Source organism: Rhinolophus ferrumequinum, chromosome 19, assembly GCF_004115265.2.
Source record: "Rhinolophus ferrumequinum isolate MPI-CBG mRhiFer1 chromosome 19, mRhiFer1_v1.p, whole genome shotgun sequence".
Classification (NCBI taxonomy): domain Eukaryota; kingdom Metazoa; phylum Chordata; class Mammalia; order Chiroptera; family Rhinolophidae; genus Rhinolophus; species Rhinolophus ferrumequinum.
Genome location: NC_046302.1, coordinates 57,698,130 through 57,719,455, shown reverse-complemented (window position 1 = coordinate 57,719,455; position 21,326 = coordinate 57,698,130). Strand labels below are relative to the sequence as shown.

The 21,326-nt window shown below is 47.7% G+C and overlaps 1 protein-coding gene across 1 annotated transcript in view; it reads right to left on the bottom strand.

Moving 5' to 3' along the window:
* Nucleotides 1-10,013: 10,013 nt before the first annotated feature.
* Nucleotides 10,014-21,326, bottom strand: part of TSHZ1 (teashirt zinc finger homeobox 1) — a 74,997-nt gene continuing 63,684 nt past the window's right edge. Inside the window, exon 2 of the mRNA XM_033087524.1 lies at nucleotides 10,014-13,880. Within this exon, the coding sequence (XP_032943415.1) occupies nucleotides 10,687-13,880 (3,194 nt within the window). The 3' untranslated portion in view covers nucleotides 10,014-10,686. The remainder of the gene's footprint in view (nucleotides 13,881-21,326) is intronic.

Here is a 21,326-nt window from a genome sequence, read left to right as displayed (position 1 = left end):
TTAAGGCCAAAGGCGCCCTCCTAACCTCCACACATCCAGCCTGGTTCACCTGCGAGCCCAGTGAGGTGCTCGGTCAGAACGCTATGCACACCTCCCTTGGGAATCATATTGTGAGACGACGAAGGGCAGCAATGCCGGATTCCAACCACAAATCGATGTTCTGCCTTGAACAACCAACCCTAACCTTCTACAACTCATTTTCTGCTTTCCCAGACCCCTTTCTCTCTCTCCAACTCAGATACGACCAATGCTCCCATTTTAGATGTTCCAGCAATCATTTTTTAATTGAGCTGAAATGTGATGGTAATGGAGGAGGGTACCCCTGGAGCTGTGACACCCTAAAATTGTTGAACCCCATGAAGCAGCTAATGTTTTATCTTCCAATTCAAATACATGATTCATCTTACCTACCTACCAGTGCATTTTCCCATTTGCCACCTTAAAAGAGGTTCTTGAAAAAGTCTTTCATGATATTTTTGTGAACAAGAGAATAGCTTTCCAATAAGGTATATTTGTAATTGATTAAGCAAGTCTGATGACAATAATGACATCAATATCTACAGTTTCTTAGCCCCTTCATGCATTGAGCACAGTGAGACACATTCCATGTGTTATTATAATTTTGATGAAAAACAGAGGGTCATGAAATAGTTCCATTTCCAGCCTCTGAATCCTCTGCTCTCTCCACTCTAGCATGATGCCAAAAAAGTCCTGATTAGCGATGGATCAATGTCCACTTGGGGATGCCATCCAGTGCCTGGAACAAGCTCACTCTGCCCTTTTCCACATTTTTGTGCAAAACTTAAGTGAGGATATTGGTGTCCTGCTGATCTCAGTTATAGATGACACCAAGCTGGACCAATCACCCGTATTTCCAAATAAAACAACAAACCAAATCTAAGTGTAAAGCTAAGAATTTAAGTCCAAAAACTCAATGATACAAGTATAAACACTCCAGATATATATCCCAGTAGGTTACGTGCATAAGACCTGAACATATTTTACTGAGACCACGACACGCATCAACAGTGTGCTATGGCTGCCAGCAAGCTAATTGAAAGACAAACATGGTCATCTCTTGCCATCTCTTTCTTCCCTGTTAGGATCCTTTAGAAGTCCAGGTTGCTTCCGACATGTGAGAAAGCCAGACCTCATTGCCCACTGCAATTCAAAATGTTGCCACTCTTCCAAAAGCCATCACAGAGAAGAAATACACATGGGCAGAGGGCTAACCATGGCATAAAGAAATGACTGCCACAGGAGTGTTTTCAGGAGCAAGACAGGATTTTTCTCTTTAGCAGTGCAGCCATCAGATATCAACCTTGAAACTGCATTTGTGCGATAAGACTTGATAGAAGGTGGAATGGCACGGTGTGAAATGATCTGATAGCACGAAAAATTGTTGTTAGGAGGTGTTGGCACTTGAAAAACAACACATGTTATTCCTGTTGGCTTTAGCCTGAATTTTCTCCAAGAATCTTCTGCCACAGTCGTGTTCGGAAATCTTCAGTGTTCGAGCTGGTAGAGTACAATGTGCACTTCATCTCGGCCTTCCCTGCAGACGGACAGAGAATATAGTGAGGCAGCTCGAGTCGACACGAGAAACATTTTCCTGTGTCTTTTTTAGTTTATTTTCCACTCTGATGTCCAAAACACCAAGTACTGTATTTATGTTCACACACATTTATGTGCAAGAAAGAACTGTGAGGCCGTGGCAAGTTGTCCCGAAGAGTAAGGATTTTAACAAGCAAATTCTGTTGGGGTAAAATGTCCCAAAAACAAATGGCAACTGATGCAGCTCAAAGTTCAGTACCTAGTTAATCATTTCCCCTCATCTCTGGCTTCTCTTCTGGAAGATTCGAGGGGGCAGATTTTGGGGGGGCTTGTTGTCATTGTGTTAAAGCTTTAGGGACTGGGAAGAGTAAAATGTATCTTGGGTAGATTGACTGTGACACGTGTTCATTTGTTCTTGGTCATGACTCGTAGCTTTCCGGTTGTGACTGGTGGATCTTTCCTCGTTAAATCAATTCCTCCCCTCCTTCTTCCACCCTTCATTTCTCAACGCTGGACCTCTCCCCGTCCAAGCCAACTAAAACTATGATATTAAACAGCCTTTCTTTTCCAGTTGCTCTATAAATGTGAGCTCTTTTAGAGTGTGTGACTTCCCTGTCTAGGAATAGGTTAGGGCACTTCCTAAGAATAAGTGAGGGCACCTCCTAAGTTGGGACTTTTTAGCACGCTCATAGGAGAGGGTGAGAAAGTGCATGTGTGTGCATGCTCGAAGGGGAAAGGGGTGAGAGAGAGAGAAATACAGAGTACCAGGAATCATCTGTGCATAAAGAAATTAAAAGAGAATATTTTCCAGAGCAATTGAAGCCCATCTTCTGAACAATGACGACAGCTCCTCATGATCGACAACAATAGAGGGCACGTAGGAGTCAGCTCATTAGAATATCTGTGGCTCTTTTCTGTTCTCTCTGCATTAAGCCCCCATAATGTCAGTTGTCACTTATTAATGACAATTAACTAGTAATCAGCACCGAGACTCTTCGAGGTGGTCTTTGCCTGACAGGTGAAGAAAGAGAACATTGCGTAGTGCCGTGCGGTGACATGGAACCTTCAAAGGGAGCACAGCATTTCCATAAATTATTTCAGAAAGAAATTTTCTTTTATACATCCTCTCTAAAGCTTAAGGATCTTTAACCCTAGAAAGGCCACGCTCCAATTCTCTGTTTGCAATTTCTTTCTTATCAAATGAAATCTACAAACCATCTGTGATACTTATAACTGGATGTCCACCCCCCTGTAGAAGACACCCACTCGACAGTCCACGTCACTCTGGCTACATTTTAGCTTCTAACGACTTGGATTCGGCGATGTCTATCCATACAGGTAACCTTAGTGACGTCCGTCCGTATTGCTGCATTTCACCAGCTGCTGCATTGGTGTAGTAGACAATAGTCTAGTGACTATTCTCCCAGGATGGAAACCACTGGCAAAATGGGTGACATTCAAGCCAGTGTCTGAAACAGCAGCCTTTCTATTCCTGATACGGAATTCCACTCTTAAAAAGGTAAGCCTCCAGAGGCAGGCAACAAGAAATTTAAAAATCTAAATCTCTCAGGGAAAAAAATTGCTGTGTGCTTTGATTAAAATGGAAATGTTAGGAAAAGTGCGAGGTCATCTGGAAAGAGAGAATTTTGTGACCTCCTTCTTGGAAATCTCTTGTTTTTTCCTGCGAAGCTACAAAGTGGTGGGGACTTGCCACACCTCTCTGTGCTTTCACGTTGGATTTGGTGACATTACAATGCTTCCAGGACAACAAATACGATGTTACATAGTGTCACTGTAAGTTTCCAGCTACCTAACCAGAACTTAAAGATGAATAGTCTCCTCTTATTTAAGAAAACAATCAGCATGAAAAGAATTGCCACTTCAAATGCCCTTCTATTTAAAGAGTATTATTCATACTAATCTGAAGTTTGAACAAAGTCCTTTCCATCAGATTTCTGCTTACCGATTATTTCAGATTTTAATGTCATTGGTGCCCACTAACTGCTGAAAGGAATGATGAAAAAAAAAGGTGTCCCAATCAAGATGGCTAGAGTCTAATTTTGAGATGCAGTCGTTTATCATGCCATTCAACAAAGTAAAAACCCATGGTTCCATTAAACAGACCAATATTTAAGCTCTCCATCCTGGAATTTTGCATATCCAAGGTACTGATTTGTTAATTTCACGACTCTAAAAGAGTAAAGACAGGAATCTCCAAAAGGGGAATAAATAGCTTTGAAAGGGGACATTAGAGTTTACTAATTTATATAAACAAATGAAATGAAGGTATTCAGGGCACTACTGTCTCTGAAAGTTTAACACATTGAAACATAATGAAATATCTGCCTTCCATAATTTTAGTGACTTTAAAGAGTCAAAGGTTGAAATTGGTAAGTACAATGATTAATTGATCAATTATTAATCAACATAAACTAGGCATAATGTCATGAGATACGTATTAGAAAGCCATGGCTTGGAAATATGATTCAATATATGATTTTAAACTACACAGGTCATAAAGGATTCAAAAAGTCCCACTTCTCTTGATATTACTGTTACATAGCACTCACTACACATCCACATATTTCATTATTGCTACAAAGAGAAAAAGAAATTCTTAGTTCCAGTCAGTTGGATAAAATTGAAAAAAATTACTCTGAAAACACGCATAAATGCATAAAAACTTACTGAAAGGAGAAAAATGTTTTAATCTTGGGATTGATTGAGCGCTTTGTACTGGCTCCTAGGAAATCCTGTTAGGTACAAGTTGACTGGAAGAATTTGGTGAATGGTTCTAGTTATGCGGAATAACTTATGCAAAATAAGTCATCCTTATTAGTTACATATTTTAGAAACTGTTGATCCTAATGTAACTGTCCTCAACCCCTTTAATGAATGTAAACAAGCTTTTGGTCAAATAAGCTTTCAGAAAAAAAACATCCCTAAGATTTCAGGTTTGTGTAGAACGTTCTAAGTGTTAAAGACCTCCTTTGAAATTCATTTTTAAACAATGCATTCTCTCTAACCTGACAACTACAGTTTTAGTTTATATTTAAATATGATGAAGTGAAGTCAGACAGAGAAAGACAGATACCATATGATCTCACTCTCGTGTGGAATCTAAAAACAAAAAGGAATTCATAAATGAAACAGATTGGTGGTGGTTGTCAGAAGCAGGAGTGGGCAAAAATGGGTGAAGGTGGTCAAAAGGTACAAATTCCAGTTATGAAATAAATAAGTCATGGGATGTAATGTACAGCATGGTGACTATAGTTAACAGTGCTATAGTATATATTTGAAACTTGCTAAGAGAGTAGCTCTTAAAAGTTCTCATCACAAGAAAAAAAAATGTAACTGCGGTGATGGAAGTTAACTAGACTTATTGTGGTGATCCTTTATACAAATATCAAATAATTATGCTGTACAACTGAAACTAACATAATGTTACATGTCAATTATATCTCAATAAAAATATGATGTATGCCATATCTCAAATATTTTAACAAAATGTGATGACATATGTGAGCCCACTGCTTCTATTAGGTTGGTGCAAAAGTAACTGTGGTTTAAAAGGTTAAAAATTGCAAAAACTGCAATTACTTTTGCACCAACCTCATACTATCTGTCCATCTGGTGGAAGGCACTTGTTCCGTGACACATGATCAGACACTCTTTACACCAGTCAGATCAAAGTGTAAATATTTTTGTGTGACTTAAGAAATAGAATGACTAACTAGTTATATGTCAACTCTTCATACCATAGCTGTTGGGGAAAGCACTTACTGCTATATATCAAGAACCTCCTCATTTCAAGGTGACATGACTTCTTCACATCTTCACAGCTGTGTGGGCTTCTATATAATCCCTTCAGAAACCTGGGTCCAAGAAATTAGGTTCCCAGATAGCAATTGAACGTTAGCTCTGGAACAAACTAACTTGTGGGAAATATTCCTTCCACAGACTTTTGAAGTGGTCCTTCTCTCTTCCCTTCTAACTCTCATCCAAGTGTTGTCATTGTGTGGACTCATTCTAGGTGATCCAATCTCATCTTCCCGGGGTGCTCCACTTTACTGAGATTATCTTTGTTTTCCTAATCAATACTAATTGTAAATTAGTAATAGAAATCACAGAATTTGGAACTTTTCTCCCTGTTACAAGTCGGACAATTTAAAGACAGTGCTAGGTAAATTACTTACTTGACACATTGGGCGAGTTTTAGTGAGCCATGGTACAGTGAACTACACTGGGGAACAGGGCCGGGAGACGTCTGTCATATGCCAGACCTGGAACCACAGGGAGCTGCGTGGCTCAAGTAAGCCCTTCTCTCCTCTCTGTTGTCTGCAAAATACGCATACTGGCCACCTGCGTGTAAATGAAATCACGATTCATGCAAAAGTACTCCTAAATATAATATCATACATGCTCTTCAATCACCATTCCTTTAAGTAACATCAATGGGCAAGGAACATAAAAAGTACTATAAACTAAAACATCAAGATTACATTGGCTAATTAGTAAAAATAGCCAGAAATTGAAAAAGGAAAAAATCCTTGTGCTCACAAAGGAAAGGTGTGGAGAAATGGTCATTTTCTGTTGGGCTTGAAAGCTGGAATAAGCTCTCTTGTGAGCAATGTGGGCATATGTATCAAGTCGCACTATGACACAGAGATGACAATTCTAGGTATTTGTTCTAAAGAAAGAATCAGAAATATTGAGTGGAATGTTTCGTGTACTTATTTGTGATAGTGAAAACTTGAAAAGAATCTAAATGTTGCTTTCTAAAATTGTAACTAATGGAGAATTTATTAAGTAAACCACAGAACATCTCAGTAAGATTAGAAATTTTTGATATTTCAAGAAATGGGAAAATACGCCTTATCTACTATCAAGTACAGAAAGCAAAGAACAAAACTGTGATGAGTGTGATCTCCATGTTGTAGAAACACAGAAAAAAAGATGTTAGCATTAAAATACTAAGTGATTTTGCTCTAGATGAAAAGAAGAGTTAATTTTTATTTCCTTTATTTCTTTGTGTTCCCAGTTTTCTGCAGTGACTATGTACTACTTTATTATAGGATAAAAGTTATGTAAAAAGTACAAATGCTATCCCAGTTTTATTATTGGCCGTGTTTTAAGTTTATAATTCAATAATTGGCTTTCAATGGTCACCAGCACCTTCAGAGAAATAATAATAAAGTAAGTAACAAGCACTTTTACCTTGGAAAAAAGCAGAACCCTTTATTTGTATGGACAGTTTCTGAGAATTTGGAAGAAGTTCAGACACACTTTAAACTGATGTGAGCAGCTTTTTAAAGATTACCAGATATAGAAATGTGATGATATAAATCTTAAAGTTCTAAATCACTTCTTTTTGCATATAATTCCTAAAAGTTTGTTTCTCTTACACAAACTATTGCCTACCTGTCATAGGCTTTATATCTCTTTAAATATTGACTGAATAACAAACATCGTCACGCAATGCACATTCTGAGGAACATATCGAACCTGTGAAAATCCTGTAATTAAAGGAAAAACATATTTGATGAGTTATTAAACCCAAGGCCTAAGTAGGGTTACGTTTACACGTACACCATGTCAGCTTGATCAAACGGAAAGACTGACAGCCAAGTCACTCCCCAACCCTCCCAGCCTCCTACCAGGTAGGCGGGTGACCAGCTCGTTCCAGTTGCTCAGGGCTATCGGCTGTCACACTCCAGAAGATGCAGACTTGGTGCCCTGGGCTCCGGAGAGAGTGCAGACCCCATTCTGGGGATACACAAGACTAGAGGAAGGAGAGGATGGACACGTCTACCCAAACAGAGCTTAAGGAAGCAGAAACATCTGTAAAGTAAAGATTCAAATTAGAGGTGTCCGATCGCATCCCTGGATTATTCAATCTATCTGCATTTATACAAATTGAGTTTTCGTATTACTTTATATTACTAGGTAGACCTGTAGACACTGAAGTTGCTACAAATTCATAACAAACATTATCTCAACTTATTTTTCAGATCCAACGGAAGATAGAGCGGGCCCATTTTGCGACCAGATGTGGCCCACAGCTGGAGGCGATTTGAAGAATGCACGTCTGCTCGGGGTGGCTCCTCACATCCCGTCAGCATCATCACCCAAAACACTCAGCTCTGGTCCTCATCCTACAGGAGATGCCAGGCCCTTTGCTGCCACACCTTCCCCGGCGCCAGCAAAGGGGGGACAAACCCCCTGGGCTCAGAGCTCAGTTTCTGTCGATCACAAGCCCTGCACCTCAGTGCTGTGCTGGAGCTCCTTACCTGTGAAGGTGGGTGGCAGTAACAGGACCCTGCGCATACTGGGCTGAGGTCCGGATGTGTGAATGTGTGTGTGAAGGCCCAGAACAGTCCCTTGCACGGAGTCAGCTCACTAAATGGAGCGGGGAACACCATTTTCATTACCAGTGAGTGGCAGCAAGACGACCGAGTCTTCTCTCCACTGTCGGGGAACTAGGGCTGATGACAAGATAGCAATGTGGTTGAGGAATTAGACAAGGAAAAAAATTAAGAAAGGAAAACCCGAATTCTGGGCCGAGGACCCAGTGTCAGAACTCAGGCTGCAGGCAGCTTTCGGGTCAGGTCAGCGGCTGCTGGTTGGGACTGAAGCCAGCAGCCTCTCCTCGGAGCTCTTCCCTTCATCAACCACTTCACCTGCTGCGTCTGACTCTTGCCCTATCACGATGAAATCACACGGTCATGCATTTGTGGGCCTGAGGTACAACAAACGTAACTTCAAAGGATTATTAGGCAAAGACCAGACGTTCCACCATAGGAGTGATTTTTACTCTTCTCCGTCACCCCTAGAGCCCAATGTACAGAATCACCCAGTAATTGAACCAAAATGTCTAAATGGCTGACGCTCCTAAAGAACAGAGCTATTTAGGATGAAAAAAGTCAGAAGAGTGTGGCAAACCTCGCTGGCATCTGCGGCATTCGTACAAAGGCCGTGTAAACACGGGGACCGGACCTGCTCTCCCACAATCATTAAGGGAAACAGAGCAGCCTGGCTGGCCCCTCAATAGGCAAATAGTGGAAACAGCACAACTGCTTGGCTGCTTCCGAACAGAGCGCTGGAAGTTCAACTCTGGCTCAGAAACACTTTTCATGCAAAATTTAATCTAAAGGGAGATAAGAATTTTTCCTGCCACATCCTGAAGTACTTCTGGGGATAAAAGAGGCGGGGGGCCTTGGCATCAGTGTTTCCCTAAAGAGACTGAAGCCCTGGACCTCAGGGGTCAGGGGTCATAGCCCTCACCTGCCCAGAGTCCTGCTGGGCCCACAGGCACCCCAGAGCCTCCTGCAGAAGGAGGACTAGTCCCAAACACAAAACAGAGGGCAGCCTGTTTTTAAAAATTGTCCATTTTTAAAGGACAGGTATCAGACTTTCCCCCTTAGAGCAACGCAGAACTAGTCCTAAGGCCCCGGGTCTTTGTTGCTACGGGGAGACCCACCTCCTAAGCCTATCATTAGTCCCGATATACAGACCAGATCAGTGTGAGCATCTGTAAACAGTCTGGGAGGATTCTCTGAACAAAGGTCCTCATTTTATCTAGGTACAAAACAGCCATCGCTCGATGGCTAAACTCAGTAGCACCCAGTGCAGTCAAAAATTTTAATTATAATTTTAAAAAATGCAATGCTTATCATTTGAGTGACGGATGTCAGCACACAAATCGTCAAGTGATAATTCTGAATAGAATTTTTGGTGGCTTATGGCATAAGCAATACCTCTTCCTGCTGTAGTAACATCTCAAAGGCAAAACAATGACGACATGACAATCTACGTAAATCAAGAACTGCGTGTGGATTTATTTTACAGTTGAGAAAACAGTGGACTTAATTGTGTGAATCCAAATGTACAATATTAATGATAGAACACCAAAACGTATAATTAATAGTGCATTGCTTGCTTTGTTTTCATTTATTTATTTTTGTCTGATATACATGCATCCGGAAAGATGCAAGTGCCAGTAAAATTTCTCTATTTAAATCAAGCTGCAGGAACTAAATTTTATTCAAAAATTGTGGTTTTACATTATATACACAGAAATTTAATATAAAATGACAATATAAAAAGTTAAAAGAGAAAGCATACAGCCAGAAGGTACAAAGAAAGTTGAATAGATTAAAATGGTACGATATGTAACATAGAGGAGTTTTTAAGCTGATGCTGGCAATGTACAAGGAAAGAACTCCCACATTTGCCCCATTTTTTTTTTCGTTTACCAATGCAGCACGCTATAGAAAGGTCAGCTTGTACCAAAGCTTACATTTGTAAATAACTATAAACCGCAGTATTTTACAGGAAAAAAAAGAAATAGCATTTTTACACATTTTTAAATAATAGCTTGCATACTTTTTTTTTGCCAAAAGTGGCATTTTTTTCAGCATCCAGAGGGTTTGGGCATAGTGGCAACTGGGGTGTTTGCTGTTGTTAGTTTTTTTGTTTTGTTTTGTTTTTTGTTTTAAACGTGTGAAGTTGTGGCTTCCTAACCCGGCAAGTCCTAGACAACATTCTGTCTTCCAACAGCTGCATGCATGCTTCCTTCACAAACCAGTCTGCATATAAAAGCTCATTTTTAATTATTAAATAAGTTTTGTGTCTGACACAGCTTTTGATCTGAATGAAATGCCTTAAGCCTTTTTTTCTTTCTTTTTTTTTTTTTGAGTGAAAGGCACAGAGATGCGATTACAGTCCTCAAAGGGTTAAATTTGACACTACTAGGTTCTGTGACCTTTATTGTCATGGCAACTTTGTAATTTTAGGATGTCTTTTTATCATTGTTATTTGTGTCTTTCTTTCCTGCTAAGTAAATGTCTCTGAGTAGTGTGCCCCACTATTTCCTACAAAAGATAGCTTAACATCAAGAACAGATGTTGAAAATAAAGGTCAGACTTTGACTCACGGAAAAAGAAAAATAACATGCACAATCGGACAAAGAGCATATAAATATAACTACAAAATATGTGTAAGAAAAACCAAGGTCCAGACAGGCAGTTCGGCAACAAAGGAAAGGCTGATTTTGGAGGCTCAGGCCAGGCCTAGTGCAGTACGAAGACGACGTTTAGTGCAATGTGCCGCGGTCCCTTGCATACCTGGACGCTACTGTTTTTCCAACTCTGTCACATAGATCAGGTGGTCCTCTGGGGATTTGCCGTGGGTCTTGCTGAGGTGCAGTTTGACTGCGTGCTTGCTCGCAAAAGTCCGGTTGCACAGCTTACATTGGAATGTGGAGCCCAGGTCGTCCTCGGCAGTCCCGGCCGGGCCCAAAGCTTTGTTCGCCAGGACTTTTGAGACATTCTGCTGTTCTTGAATCTGATTTAGTGGCAGCTTGGACAGGTCCTTCAAGCTGAAGCCCAAGTGTGTCTCTAGGTGATTTATGTATGTGGAAGCAGTTCTGAACTGAGAGGCACAATCGTTGCAAAAGAAAACAGGATGCCCTGTGTCTAGGTTCTTCAGGAACTTCGTCCCCCCTGTCCTCCGCAGCTGGTACTTGACGTTGGCCAGCCAGTGGCTGATGGTAGTCATGGACAGCCCGGTGAACTTGGAGATGTGCACGCGTTCCTGAGGCCCCAGGTCCGACATGATGTACTTCCCCTCCGGGGTCTCCCGCAGGCTTGAGGCAAACTGGGCCTGCAGGATGAGCAGGTGCTGGGGGTTCCAGTTGGACTGGCGCCCTTTCCTCTTGTGTACGGGTGACAGCTCGTCCAGCGCCTCCTCGAAGCTGCTGCCGTCAGCGTCTGACTTCTCGGACACCGTGGAGGGTGTGGAGGACTTGGGGGTGAGCCGGCCCGTGAGGTTTTTCACCATGTCGGAGATGTCCATGAGCGCGCTCTCCCGCAGCGGTGAGGAGACCGAGTCGGCGGCGCTGGAAACCAGGGGCTTGCTCTTGGCCTTGGTCAGGTCAATGGGCTGGTCGCTGTTCTCGTAATAGTAGCGGTCGATGGCGTCAGCCTGCCTGACGGGGGTGGCGGGGTACACCGGCTTGTCCAGCATGCTGTTGCTGATTTTGTACAGCATGGCCAGCGGGTCCAGCGAGGGGCTCACAGGCTTGGACACTTTGCCCAGGTGCGTGTTCATGATGGACTGCAGCGCGCTCAGCGGGCTGATGAACGAGGGCTCCGGGGAGTGGTCCGTGATGATGCCCAGGTTGTTACAGCCGTTGGTGACTTTGGCTTTGAGAGGCTCAGTGCCATTGGGGGTGTGGGCATCCACCGCCCCATCCTTTTTGGCCTTGCCCACGTCAGCCTCGGGGCCCTTCTTCTGTTGGGGCTTGCCGCTGATGTCCTCCGTCCTAGGGAAGTCTTTATTCTCTTTGGCCACGGGGGACACGGCCTTGGCCGGTGAGCCCTTCTCCTTCTCCGCGGGCCGCTCCTCCTTCTTCACGCTGACCTTGCCCGTGACCTTCTCCACCAGCTCCTCCATGGCTGACACGTTGCTCTTGTGGGGAGGCGGCGTGAGGCTCCCCGGGGAGTGCAGGAGCGCGTTGTGCTCTGAGGACAGCGACTTCACGCCGCTGGCATAGGACGGCTGCATCTGCACGCTCTGCACGGCAGGGAGCGGCTTCACGGTCCCCGGCAGCTGGTAGGCCGCGTGGATGCTGGGGTAGCCGCCCCACGAGGGCGCGCCGTTCTGGGCTTTGCTGATGGCAGTGGAGACCGTGTTCTCCAGGGACTTGAGGATGTCCACCCCGCCCTTGGGGCTGTCGTCCAGGTCCTCCTCGCGGAGGTACTGATAGAGCGCGGTGGGCTCAAACTTCTCCGATGCGTCCTCGCTCTCCTCCTTGATCTTCTTCTCCGCGTCGGCGGCCGCCGGCGCCTTCTCCTTCTCGGGCTCCTTCTTATCCTCCGAGGCCGTGGACCCCGCCGGTGAGTCAGGCTGCTTTTTGATGTGGGAGGCGGGGAGCCGCGTGTGTGTGGTGGGGGGCAAAGGAATGGACTGGATTTTCTCTTCCACCACAGGGTCCAGCACCAGCTGCTTCCCCTTCTTGGAGGCAGAGGTGGTGACCTTCAGGAAGTGGCCGGTGACCATCATGTGGGCGGTGAGCTGCTGCAAAGTGTCATGGGAGCTGCCGCACTCCATGCACTTGAGGATCTGCGCTTTGCGGGCCTCGAACTGCCAGGTGTAGCTGGCGCCGTTCTGGTAGCCGTAGCGGTTGTTGGGCGTCACATAGGGGTTGGCGGCCTTCGCGTCCTTGGCCGCCTCGCTCAGCGCGGCCTCTGCCGCGAGTCCGGCCGGCTCGGGGGAACACGGGGACGCCAGGTCCTGAAGGGCTCGCTTTTTCGTGGAAGGGACCAGTTTGGTGATGGCTGGTACTGGCTCCTTCAGAGGCACTTTCTGGTAATGCTTCGTCTTGATCATGTGGACGCTCAGGTCCTGCAGAGACTCGAACGAGTGGCCACAGTACATGCACTTGAGCACCTTCTGGGCGTCCTCCTTGCCTTCCATCTCCATCAGGGAGCGCTTGCGCGGCTTGGACCAGCGCTTGGTCTTCTCCGACTCCTTGTCCCTGTTGTCGTCGCGGTAGTGGCCCGTCTCGTTCATGTGCACCGTCAGCTCCACCAGCGTGTCGTAGGCGGCGCTGCAGTCCTTGCAGCGGAACTTGCTGGCGCCGGTGAACACGGAGCCGTAGAGCTTGTTGTTCTGCCGGTACAGCTGCACGGTGCTGAAGAGGCTGGGCTCGGGCAGCAGCCCGTACGAGGACGTCTGCTGCAGCGTCTTTGCCAGAGCGGCCTGGTGCCAGTCGTAGCCCGAGCTGCCGCTGCTACTGGTGCTGGAGCTGGTGCTGGTGCTGGAGCTGGAGCTGGAGCTGGGCGTGCTCGCCGTGGTGCCGGCGGTTGCCGTGGTCGTGGCGGGGGGCGTGGGGGCGGGGGTGGAGCTCTCCTTCTGGCCGACATCGTGGTTGCTGGTGGTGGAACTGGACTTCTTTAAATCCAGAGCTAAGCTGGACCAGCAGGACTCCGAGAATAAGTTTGCGTACACAGCCTTGATTTGTGCCAAGCTGTCCTGGGGGTAAGGGGCGCTGTCTGGACCCTGCGGGTCCTCCTTCTCTTCTCTGGAGGAGGAGCTTTTGAAATGGGCTAGCTGGTCGCTGTTTTCGCTGAAAGGCGACCCGTAGCCAGCGTCCTGGTTAGTCGCAGTGCTGACCGGGGAGTTCTGGTAGCTCTGGGCCTCTTTGATCTCTGCTTCCTCATTGCACACGCAGTCGCTTTCCTGAATGTCCAGAGACAGCCCATCCTCCTCCACGTTTTCTTCATCTATTTCTGCTGCCTTCAGTTCTTCCTCGGGAACATAAGCTGGGAAAGAAAAATGAAACACGGTGAGAAGTAAATCATCTTCAAGGACGCGGCCTCCCCGGCACTTAGATGATCTTTAAAATGATGTTTCTCACCCGAGCTCCCAGGCTACAAGGCTACCCTGCTTTCTGGAGCTACCCTCTCTACAACTCCGTGGCAGACATTCAGTTTCAACCAGGAAAACTAAGCAAATACATTTCAATGGAGGAGCATCCACTGCAGGGCGGCATCTTCCCCCTTCTAAAGACGTCCATTTGGCTGTTGAAGCAAAGTGGGAAGGGAAGGGCCCCCTGCCCCCTCCTCTGGCAGGCCTCTCCTTTCCAAAGCAATGACCTATGAGTCCCTCATGCCTTCCCATCACGAGGGACCTGCTTGTCAACTTGTAGGGCAGGATATTTCACAGACAGCATTCTATGGTTTCCATAAACAAAAATACTCCTCAACGGCAAGCGATGAAAATGCTCTGGTCCTTACTAAAAAGGAGAACACAGCAAGTGTAGCACCAGCAGCCCCCTGCCTGGATGAAGCAGAAGTCACACACATGGGGACACCGGACAGATGTCACAGAGCCCTAGTTGTCCAAAGCAGCATTATCCGCAAGAGCCAAAGGTGAAAACAACCCAAATGTCCACTGACAGAAGAATGGATGAACAAAAAATAAGGTGTATTATTCAGCCTTAAAAAGGAAGGAAATTCTGACACCTGCTACAACCTCGATGAACCCTGAGGACACTATGCTGACTGAAATAAGCCAGAAATGAAAGGACACATACTGCAGGATTCCACTTATATGAGGTGCCTAGAGGAGACAAATTCATAGAGACAGGAAGTAGAAGGGTGGGTGTCAGGGGCTGGGGGACAGGTGGGGAGTTAGTGTTTAACGGGGACCGAGTGTCAGTCTGGGAAGATGAAGAAGTTCTGGAGATGATGGCGGTGATGGCTGCACCACCACCATTAAGTGATGTACTTAATGTTACTGAACTGTACACTTAAAATGGTAACTTCCATGTTACAAGTATTTTACCACAATAATTATTTTCAAAATTTCAACAAGGACAATAATAGTATATGTTACAGCGGCCTAGTACAGGCTACCTTTGCACAGCAGAGTGACTTCTCGGGTTGAAGGCAGCATTTCCCAAAGGAAACCACAGGATATTGACAGCTGTCACATGAATCAGAGGGTTGGAGGGCAAATGACTCATTAGATGAAATGTGATTTTTTTTACCGCAGGATATTTTAGATCCTTTAACATGTGACATATCTTGTTAATCCCAAGGGGAGATAATTGCACGCATTGCTTCTTATTTGACCACTGTATTTTACTTATATATTATTACTACTACTATTATTATTATTATTAACCATCATCTTTGAGGGAATAACTAGCTGAACCAGTGCTCAACTACTTAGGAACCACTACTGAACCATCAACTACTTGGGAAACTTGGGGTTAAGAAATTTTCCAGAAAGGCTCTATTAAAATGCACTGATACGACCTGAGAGGGGTGTCTCATTAAATATAATCAGTCATTATCACATTATCAGAGCCGGATCCTAAGGGAATGTGGCAAAGAGCTGTGTGTTTTCAGGGATGGTTGACAGGACAGACAGAGACCATCGCAGCTGCCCGGGGCCAGGGAGGAGTGACAGGAGACCATCCCCACCTGTACATGGAGGACTTCAAATGCGGGCGGCAGCGCTCTGGGGCGTGGGCACAGTCACCTGTGAGAACACGCGCACACTCGCACACGGCAAGCGCTCTGGGGCGTGGGCATGCACAGTCACCTGTGAGAACACGCGCACACTCGCACACGGCAAGCGCTCTGGGGCGTGGGCACAGTCACCTGTGAGAACACGCGCACACTCGCAGACGCACGCACAGCGAATGACGACCAAATCAGCCATTCAGCGGGACCCGTCAGAATACAGCCGTGGCCCCTATCCGCGGGGGTACCTCCCAAGACTCCCAGTGGATGCCTGAAACTGCAGGGAGTATCGAACCTCTATCTACTACGTTTTTCCTATACATACATGTCTGTGATAAAGTTTAGGTAATTAGGCACAATAAGTGATTAACGACAACAGTAATAATGAAATTGAATAATTATAACAATAAAATCAGTGCCACAACAGTCAGTCTGATAACCAACATGGCTACTAAGAGACCAATGGGCGGGAGCATATAAAGCATGGAAACGAAGGGATGGCTCATGTTCCAGGTGGGACAGTGCGAGATTTTATTACGCTGCTCTGAACAGCCTGCAATTTAAAAATTACGGGTTGTTTATTTCTGGAACTTTCCATTTAATATTTTCAGACCGCAGTTGACCGCTGGTAACAAACCTCAGAATGTGAAACCACAGATAAGGGGAGGTCCGGGTACCTGCACACACCATGCTTTCTTGCACGAGGGCCCATTCCCACATCTGGGTGAAGACGTGAATGGTCTGAGCATGCGTGCTCATATCTGGTTCTCTAACAAACCTGTCCTCTAACAAACCTGGGAATCACAGTTCCGTTAATACTGTGCTCCCAATGTGAAAAATAATCAACAGTGCAAGACCTGAGGTTTAACTTTAGGGGTCGGCACAGGGATAACGCTCTACATAATCCTATGGCCCACCTGTAAAATGTACAGCTCATAAAATTAACAAATGATCGCCAAGTTCAACCACGTTTCCCTTTTGTCCATAATTGTGACCGGTTCCGAGGGGTCACAGTGTGGATGCTCAGCCCCAGGACCCCACTTCAGAAGCACCAGTCACACTTGTCATCTCTGAGCAAGCCTGGCCTGGGTGGCCTTGGCTTGGCCACAGACCTACCTCTGTGGATGGTGATTTTAAGGCTATGGGGTGTCCTGGGCAGGCCAAGCGCATGTGAAAATGAGGTGCCCGGTCCTGGCTGCTGGCCTGGTTCCCTGGCCCAAGACAGCTCCAGCAGCACGCTTCCAGGTGGTTCCATACACTGGGACCAACTAGAGGACGCTGCCTGGCGATTGAGTCCACCCATCCTCGTGAAAGAACGACGTATGCCCTAGCAATGAATTTGAAGGAAGCATCCTCTGGACCAGTGTGCTCAGCTAGGAGACGAGGGCTCCCACCACCTCCCCAAGAGTAGACACCCCTCAGTGCGCTAGGTAAACAGACAAATTCTACCTCAACTCTGGAAACACGGAAATGGGGAACTCGCTGCTGTTCCTCTAGGGTGTCCTCACCCTCAGGGCCTGAAACAGCCCAGACATGATTTAGTCAGCATCGCAGCCGAGTGGAGTGTCTTGTGCCCATGTCCATCCCCAGCCCGAGCCTGTCCTCCTCCTGCCACAGTCCAGTCTACACCCAGAAGTTGCCAGGTTGACCTAACATGCTTCTCGTTGACAACCCCCAGCCCCAGTGCAAACATTACGGCAGGCGTTGGGCCGAACCACAGAGCCAGCTGCAGCCTCTTCACCAGAAAGCCCTGCTGAGAGGACCCTGGTTTCAGAGATCCCTCCCCTCACCTCAATACCCCCGTCGGCCTGCCCTTGGAACTCAGACCCAGTGGAGAACTGAAGCAGGGTAAGCAGGCAGTGGGTGTGAGGGCCAGGATAGGGGATGATCTGGGAAAGGAAGGGAGCCCCTTTCCCGTGTAGCTAAGGTGAAGCCCGGGATCCTGCATGCCCACCTCCCCAAGGGCCCTGCGGGGCAGCAGCAGCTCCCTCCCACCCCAGCCACGCTCCTGGGAAAGGCGGGAGCTGACCCCGCTGTCTGCTGGCTCGCAGTGCGCCTTCCTCCCACCGCCCGCATTCCTCCCACCGCCCGTTCTTGCCGCTCACGCCTCTTCCCACTGCAGCCTCTTTCTGGCCAATCTTACCTCCTTCCACGACTCTTCCAGTGCATGCCCAGACCACTGTGACCACCATGTCCATGTCCACCCTGCAAACCTCCCACCCCATCAGGGGAGGCCCCATGAAGGTCGGGCCTGCGTGGCCCCGGGGTGTGTGCAGAGCCTGCCCAACTCTGGCGCATACAAGCTGCTCCAGCTGCGAGGACCCGAACTGGTCATGACGTGGCTGTTCCACAAACACTCCCAAGTAAATGATGTGCAGACAAAATGATTTCCTCCTGCTCCCTCCAGCACTTCCCACCCCAAATGACAGCACACTCGCTCCTCCTGAATTAGGCATCTCTTACCTCAGTTTCACGGAACTCGTCCCACCCAAACGAGTCGTCGATGCCAGGAAACGTGTGGTCAGCCTCAGTGTGGGCTTGTCCTCAAGCCCTACAGCCAACACTGTCCCCTGCCCTCAATAAGCAGGTCCCTACAGAGGCTGCAGGAGCCTTCCTGGGGGCCCCTTCCCCTTCTTGCCCAGCAACCTTCTCCTTCCTCTACGCTGACCCAGAGGGTCTGCGATCCCTGAGTTACAATCTCTGTTACATCCACGTCCTACGCAGGGGGAACAAACCCCCACAGGGATCCCGCCCTCCCCACCACGTGTCCAGGGCACCTGCCCCCCACCCTCCGCCTGGTGCATTTTTTTGTCCTCAAGAGGAGGCTCGGATGTCATCTCCCTGATGACCTGCCTCGTAATCCGCTCACAGGACTCACCACACCCCGCAGAACTGAGGGGTGCTTACCTGTCTGTCACCCTACTCGGCCTGCACACTCTCATTCGGCTGCTTCTGCTGAGTACCGCCCCAGCCACCGCCGGAGGCCATTTTCATTCCATCCCCTCACCTCAGCTGCACAACCCTGCCAGGTGGCATGCCTGAATTGCCTGCTCTGCAGACAAGAAACTGAGTCATGGAGAAGCTGCCCGACTCCCCCAAGCAATATAGGAAACAAGCAGTGGACACGAGATGGAGATTTGGGTCACCTGACTCCCACTGCGAGGACTCTCCACTCTGCCACCACAGGACCAAGCGACTGTCCTTTGTCTTGTTAGCACCTCAGTGCCAGCGAAACACCCAGTAAATGTCTTTGAATGAATGAATGACCGAAAGTAATCCCGTATCAAATATTTAGAAAACTCCCACGAGCCAGTCACGCTGCTATAAATGAATCTTGACGAAAGAGAGTAAAGGAGAAAAATTTGTAAACATTGACACCTTTGGCCCCAATGATTTTCCTTTGGAAGTCTAGTCTAGCAGGTAGGAAATACAGAAAAAGTGTCATGTACAGGTGTCTTGTATGGTACTGCCCCACATAAAACTGTCCACTATCTAAATCTCCAGCCCGTAGCGGTGGTTTGGTGATTTGCAGTTTATTCCTGAGGTGCAATGTTATCCAAACATTGAAAAGTATGCTTTCATGACACAGGCAAAGTCAGTTGATGAAAAGGGCAACAGACAAAGCTGCACAGAGTCCAGGGGAAAATCCCTTTGAAAGAATGTTAATAGTGGTTTTTCCGGCTGATGAATGCCCAGGTGATGGGTTGAGTGAAGCGGCTCTTGACAAATACCTGTCTTTTCAACATCGTGTTTGGTGTTTTCAGTTTAACAAACATGGATTAGCCATTTTACACCATTTCTAGAACAAAATAGCTGGAAGCAAACATTTAGCCACCAGCCAGAGCCTGGAATTAGGGAGCCCAGGCAGGGCAGGGCCCGGCCTGGCCGGAATGTGAAAAGGGCTTCTCTGTTACTTTTATTTTCTTACTATTAAAAAGGGGGGAGGGAACAATGAAGGGTGCAGAGGCTGCTAGGGTTCCTGTGTGAGGGATTTCAGTCGTGGAGAGTCTGCCCCCCTCCCCGCCCCCTGACTCCTGGCCCTCCTGCTCCCGCTCCTGTACCGCTTGTCCCCCTCCAGGGAGCTGGCAGGGGGCAACTGCAGGGACCCTCCACCACCAGCTCAATGGGCACAGAGGCATTACATCAACCTGACGCCGACACACTCCCTGGGCTTTCGTAACCTTCTAGGGCTTATACTTTTATCAGGCACCCTTCCAGCTTATTAATCCTGAGAAGCTGGAATCTGGCTGTTTTACTGTTCTAGCATGGTCTTTTAGCTCACTGTAGTTATTTTTTTGAGTTAACTTTTCATCTCTAGTTTATAAGGGGCACGAGGAAGCACAGAGCTGGGGCTGGCTGTCCTGTGCCCACCCCACGGGATGCCCTCTGACGCCAGCTTTCCCGCTCCCTCCCTGGGTGAGAGGAAATGGTAAGTCAGCTGAGAAGAAAGCACAACTGCTTACCCAGGTGTCTGGAAGCACATCCCTCCCCATTCTCCTGCCACCCTTTCTAGTGGCCCTTCAGCCGAAGTGCTACTCAGGGTCACCCTTCCTCTGGAGCACTCATGGCCGTGTGAGGACACAGATGGTGGGATGGCCACCACCATTGCCTCACAGGTGGGCAAGAGGGAGCCCACAGAATGTTCCAGACGGACTCTGTGAGCCATCAGCCAGTCCTCCATTCCAAGACCCTCCGAGGGCTGGCTCAGTTCCAAGGCCGCAGCAATGGTAATAACAACTACTGGAGCATCCCCTCCCCGCCATCCCAAGCCCTAAAGGCCGGCACCACCCAGCACTTGACCCCTAGCTTCCCAATCTTCTCCCAGCAAACCGCTCCCCTTGGAGTCAGCACTGGGCTCTCTCTAACTCGCCCTGCCTTGCTTCCCGACCCCATCCTTTAAAAGCAGTGCCCAAGCCACCCCTCAGGCCTCCCACCTTCGAAAACTGGGCTCAGGCTGAGGGTCTCGCATCCCAGACTCCTCAGAAGAATTAAGAATCTACTGGGTTTCATTTTAAGTGTTTGGGCCTGGGGAGGCTGAGAAGGTTGGGTCTTGCAGACAAGGGCTGTGAAGGTGGAAATTCCCAGACTGGACCCCGTGGAGCCTGACAGCAAGACCAGGTGGACGCCTGGCTCAGAATTAGGCAGAGAAGGAGGCCTTCAGTTTGGCCACATCAGTGCCCAAAGGAGCAATGGGCCACACGGACACCCCCCCCCCCCGGGCCATAACTATCACACAAGGCAGGTACACGAAGTAACGATGGGTGTGCGTGCGACCTCCACACTCAGTCACCCCTTCCTCGGGGCCCCCTGAAGGCCGCCTGAGCCTGGAGGTGGGGTAGGCGGGTGAGGCTGACAGTCCATCTGCTTGTCTCTTTAGGGCCCAGGCTAGTTCATAAGGCCATTGTTGTGGGGTCCCATTGAAGGACAGACCCTGATCATTATCATGACAGGAGGACAGATGCACGGAAGGGACAAACTGATGGGTGACCCAGGAAGGCGCCCCAGTCAGTCACCTATGGGCAGTGCGACCTCCACACTCAGTCACCCCTTCCTCGGGGCCTCAGTTTCCCCAGCAATGCAGCCAAGCGGGCAATGACTGGTGCCTTTGGGGTTGTGGGACGTGGTCCTGGGAATGGCAGCATCGTCATGTCATTATCAGGCATGACCGTGGGCTGCCGGCCCTCCGCCTTCTCACGCCTGCACGCTCTGAAAATAGCTAGAAAATGCACAGGGTGG